The 5,772-nt window shown below is 41.4% G+C and overlaps 1 protein-coding gene across 1 annotated transcript; it reads right to left on the bottom strand.

Annotated features, from left to right (window-relative positions):
* Nucleotides 1-1,474: 1,474 nt before the first annotated feature.
* Nucleotides 1,475-4,915, bottom strand: LOC104963389 (tau-tubulin kinase 2-like; the record flags this gene model as incomplete). The annotated part of the gene is made up of 8 exons (XM_010791972.1): nt 1,475-1,711; nt 1,818-2,025; nt 2,411-2,568; nt 2,762-2,887; nt 3,126-3,218; nt 3,328-3,393; nt 4,106-4,210; nt 4,775-4,915. Coding segments are annotated over 8 exons (1,134 nt in total), but the record flags the coding sequence as incomplete, so codon positions are not given.
* Between the last annotated feature and the right edge of the window lie 857 nt (nt 4,916-5,772).

Here is a 5,772-nt window from a genome sequence, read left to right as displayed (position 1 = left end):
TCTCAAATTGTATTGATCGTATGCATTGCTTGAATTTCACTTAACAGACTGCATGTGGTTTGTCTTGTGTGTCATGTTTTGAATTTTGTCTTTTTGTTTATGTATGCCTGTAAGTTGTTGCTATTGGAGGGACCCCCTTGAAAACGAGATGGTGCATCTCAAGGGGTTTATCCCAATGAATACAAATGTCGATATACACACACCTTTTCGTTGGTGTGCAAGTTCTTTCATTGTGAGTAAAGAAGACAAAAAAGCTTGCATATATGAAACATCTGATAGTTCAAACTAAGCCATGGAGGAAGTTACATTAAGTTTGTTGCACCTGTTTTCTTCTTAGAAAGTGAAACATGTGAGATGAGGTGAGATGTATCGCACTTTATTTCTAATCTAATTGTATCTGTCCAGATACCTGAAGCACTATTATTGTGGTATTAGTGTGAATGAGAGGGAAAGAAGGATGATGATTTTGTCAGTTTTCCATGAAAGAAAAGTTACAAAATGCTTGTGAGTAGGGATGGGTACCGAGCCCCGGTATTAAACGGGCCCCGGGGCTGAATTATTAAAGACCGTGGTACCGTTAAGCTCCGACGTTAGCGGTCTTTTTATCGGTACTGGAGACATCTAAAAAATATATGTGATGTGTATTATTGCTACACAAACATTATATTGCAGTTTTAGTGTCGCCAACTCCGTTTCTAATATGCAAAAAGCTTTTAGTATTTTCGATCTCTCTCGCCCGCCTGCTTGCGAGGGGGCGGGGCAGTTTACACACACGCAGCTGCTACATGCAGCAACACACACACACACACACGGAGGAGACGGCGGAGAGAACGCGCTCCGAGGTGTGGTTAAACTTTACCCGCCTAAAGTGCAATAAGAGTTTAGCATGTCAGGGCGGTAACACGAGCAAATTGTCGAAACATTTAGCAAAAGTGCTCCACATCCAGACGGAGGAATGCACCGGGTTCCACTGTCTTTCTAGCAGCTCTGTAGCCCCGTCCACGAGTAACGTTTCCACGTCAGGTGTTATGTATGCTAGCAGCAACACACAGAGTTAACTACATTATACAAACATGGGTTAATGATTAGAGGTAACTGAGTTATTTATTTTGTTAAAGTTTCAGCTATTCTGTTTACAGTTCTGTCATCAGACTATTTAATACGATTTGTGAAAACGTTGTTGTTTCTTTTGATGTGAAATATTATGTATTTAATTTAAATACAACGCAATGTTAGTTTTGTTCACAATTTGTTTAGTTAGTTTATCTTATTTTTTCTCTCCAAAAGAACCGATAAAAGTACCGTTAAAAGACCGGACCGATAAGCGGTATCGATAAAAGTAGTAGTAACCTTAACGATACCCATCCCTACTTGTGAGTGCTGTCAATTAGAGTTATTGGATACATGTGCATGTCAGACAATTGAAAAAATCTGAATTGGCCAACAAAATTGCAAGCATTGAATGGAAGGTTACTTGATAGACATACCAGGTCTCCAGGAAGCGCTCTGGACTGGGTTTGGCTTCTAGGCTGAGCCTCCTCTCTATATCCAGACTGTGAATGTTGCGGATCTTCCTCAGCAAGGGGCCATCGCGGTCTGACGCCCCCAGCTCAGAGTGCAGTTTGACTGGAGATCCGAGACTCGGCCCAACGTAGGGGTTCTGGTTTGCGTGGTTGCCCTGGTTGTTGCTGTGTTCCTCCTCCGTTGCCGCCTATGGAAAAGAAGTCAGTTTTTTTTAGCAAAGGATTACAAAAATGGTGGATTGCTATTCGTATAACTGGAGATCAATTATCTGAGTGGATAAAACTATATTCTACCTTCCAGACCGCCGTCCTGATGCGGTTACGGTTGCGGTCCAGCTCCTCCCACACGTCCGCCTCCTGGTTGCGGTGGGGGTGGAGGGGGGATCCCGGCAGGCGGTCCGGGGCTGGGTTGTTCTCCGCGTCGCTGAGCTGCTCGTCCTGCAGAACCTCGTCTGTGTTTTCCCTCATCAGGTCGCCAGGGATCAGGGAGGCATTCGCCATACTGCGGGACAAAGATACACACATTATATTATGTATAAAGCAATTTTTCGTTTCTAATAATAATACGATTTATTTGAATAGCAATTTGTATGTATCAGGTACAGCTCAAAGTGCTTTAACAAGGCACGACACAACAGTTTAACAGGACGTGGTTCAGTCGAATACATGAACTCTCTCCAATTCTAGTTTTGTTAGAAATATATATTGTAATTATTTCTGTTGAGTGTCTAGGCCAATATTCTATCCCATTTCACATATCGCTGATTATGTCTTACAATTGTACTTGTACGAATTGTGGAATTTCAACCACCTATTGTTACAGTATGTATTACAAATAGCACTGGAATTAACTCTACTAAAAAACGTTTTAATTCAATCAAGCATACCCCATGTGTGCCGGAGTGAGGCGTGTGTGATGTTGCGGTGTTGTGGCACTAGCACTGATTGTAAAAGTGCCATCAGTGCCGGTCCGCTCCCAGTCATAAGGGTCATTCTCCACAACATTGTAGGTTTTCATGCTGTTGTCAAACACTGACATCAGCAGCTGTAACAACACGAAAATACAAAACATTTTTATTTTATTCAGCAAGAGTCTACAGAAAAAGAACAAACACTTGTGGTTCTTAAAAACAGGAAGATACCACATTGACTTGAGGAGATATTTCTAAATCATGCACTGCACACTTTACTAAAATATGTAGCAATAGCATCATTTAGCAAAACCAAAATGTCATCACCTGGTAGTCTGGCTTTGTGAAGTAGTCGAGTGTGGCGATGTGTTCCAAGAAAACACCAAACTCTGCCGGCAGGTGTTTGAGCATGAGACGGTGGTCGTAAGTATCCTTCAGCTTCCCCACATGTTCCTGGGTACACACACACACACACACACACACACACACACACACACACACACACACACACACACACACACACACACACACACACACACACACACACACACACACACACACACACACACACACACACACACACACACACACACACACAAGTCACACACGTCACATCTCATCACTTACAGCTACCTGGACAGGGCTGTTTAGTTTCCATGAAGGACAGGCAGCGATTATTTGCTCTGCTTACTTTGTCCTTGATCTTCCTCCATGGCAGCTGCCCGACCAGAAACTCCACCAGCATGTAGAAGAGAGACCACAGATCATCGTGACGACCCATCTCCTGCAGAACCACATCAAGGTTGAGTTCACAGTCATCAATTATATTGGATCATCGTCAGAAAAGAGAAAGTTGTGTAATGCATATGAATAAGTGGATAATAGTTACTGACCTTATTCTTGTGTGCATTGACGGATGCATATCGGACAGTTCCCCTGAACCCTGCCACTGGACGAGGCTGATGAACAAAGACAGGAACAGACATTAAATACAAACATTTTACTATTTAAATTCAGCAAAAAAAATGTTGTCAAAAATAAAGTCAAAACTATTTAAAGAAACAAGTTGTATATCCACCTATCTTTTATATAACCTCTGACCCCCAAATATTATTAGATCACATTAAACATTTCCTTTTTCTGCATTTGTGTTATCATATCACATTATGAGAAGGAGTGACTGAGGTTATGTGACTACAGGGGACATTTTGCATTACACATAGTAATTTAATTAATTGTTATTTTTAGAAAGTCACTGATTTAAATCATCTGCTAAATAACTAAAAAAAGACACATTGGGGCCTTTGACATCAGAGGAGGTTCATAATGTACCAGTCGCAAAGATTAGAAGACCTTGGGATGTCTCAATTTCGTGATATATGCTACTTGGAAACCGGTTCTGACTGGATTTTGTGTTAGGAGGGCAGGGTTAAGAACAGCTCTGCACTCCTATTTTTTATACTTCTCCTCATTACAGCTTAGGTATACTAAGAGAGAGAGGAGAGGTTATACAGCCACTGTTGAGTAGAGGTTTGCTTTCTGGCATCACTACTTTAACATATACATTTCAAATAACACAACAGAGAATAACCATATCATTTTTTATACATCAGTATTGTGAAGTGCAGCTTTAAGCTCAGTGTAAAGTCAGTCACAGAGCAGGGCACTTACAGGTCGGACCTCCTGGCAGGAGTTGGTGAACTGACGAGCTAAACCGAAGTCCAGCATGTAGCAGGTCCGACACGTACTCGGGAAGCGGCCCATTGCGAAATTGGACTGAAGCAGAAAAACAAGAGGCAGTTGTTAAACAGAATCATAAAATCACATTATTTGTTCCATTATTTCAGCTTGAATGTTTGGTTTATTGTGTGTTGTTGTTGTTGATGGTAATTGTTTTTGATTATCATATTTGAGATTTAAAACTGTAAAATGTGATTGAAATGATAACTTGAACTATTATGTTGTAAATAAGCCTTAGCTATATACACGTGTAGATTGTTTATTGATTTTGCAACTGTAAAGGTTCCCCCTAAAATAAAAACATTAATACATGTTAATAATGCTCTTGTAGTTTCAGGGGAATAAACATATCTCTATGGTGACATGTTTTAATACAGCAGCTCAAAAGGCAGAAAATATGTACATTCTGGTAATTGTTGGGCATTAAGCCAACCCTTTTATTGAGCCAGCTTACTGTAAGTGCAACAAAGAAACTGAGTCAGCAAAAAAGCTGGCAGCCAATAAATAATCTGACAGCAGAAATAAAGATATTCTTATGTGTACTGAAATGAGAGCCGAGCATTAAATATGCCTCGCTGCTCCGAGCTCACGGTGACTCACCGGTTTGATGTCACGATGCAGGAAGCCCACAGAGTGGATGCTCTCGATGGCCTCCAGGATCTGCCGCCCCAGACGCAGCGTGGTGCTGATGCTGAAGGTTCCCCGAGTCATACTCCTCCTCAGGTCAGCCAGGTTACGACCCTGAGATCAGAACATGGACGAGATCATAAAGTCTGACAACAGGAACTCTGTCTATTATTAAGACATGTCATTGTTGGAGCTATGTATTGCTTTCTATTATTTAATACTGAAAGGTGGGGTAGGTCATTTTGGAAACCAGCTCGAGTGCGCTAGAATTTGAAAATACACAGCTGGAAAAAATCTCCCACTTCCTTACAGAGCCCCTCCTCCAACACACACAAACGCGCACATGACCAATGAGGGCACGAGATACGTTTGTGCACAGATGGAAGGCTGACAGGCAGGTAGGCCATCCAGTTACTTTAGCCGGGCCGGCTCAGATGATTGGTCGTGCTTTTTACAGTACCACGGCTTCCACAGATGATTTTTTTTAATGTATTTTTTGTCAAAGCACTTCAGATATTCATTGCTATCGGGATGTTAAGAGCATTCCATGGAATATAACAGAAAGTGTATCTCGAGCCGGTTTCTCAAACTTACCTACCCCACCTTTAAACTTTTATTTTCTTGCTGTTTAGTGTTTATAGTAAATGTATTCTTAGTTATTGTTGTTATTAAAGTAATTTCTATGCTTTTATTATGAAGGCAGTTTTGGGCACTGGATGATGTGGGTGTAATTGTGTATATATTGGAGACAGGTGGTGATGTGAATAGAGCACTAGTAGGCACATGGTTTTTTTACCAGGGTGATTCAAGCCAGAAGAAAGGAAAGCCATAGGAAAGGCTTAAGGAACGAAATATAAGGAAACCTGTTGAATGTACTTTGTTATTGGAATAAAATGCACAAACAGAGATTCTTGTCTGGACTTGGATCGTTGCCCTGCGTAAGTTTCGCTAACTGGTGCCCTCAGCGGCAG

This window comes from Notothenia coriiceps, unplaced genomic scaffold (assembly GCF_000735185.1).
Source record: "Notothenia coriiceps isolate Sejong01 unplaced genomic scaffold, NC01 NC01_scaffold00036174, whole genome shotgun sequence".
In the NCBI taxonomy this organism is placed as follows: domain Eukaryota; kingdom Metazoa; phylum Chordata; class Actinopteri; order Perciformes; family Nototheniidae; genus Notothenia; species Notothenia coriiceps.
The sequence above is the reverse complement of the archived record's forward strand: the minus strand, read 5'-3'. Positions and strand labels throughout refer to the sequence as shown.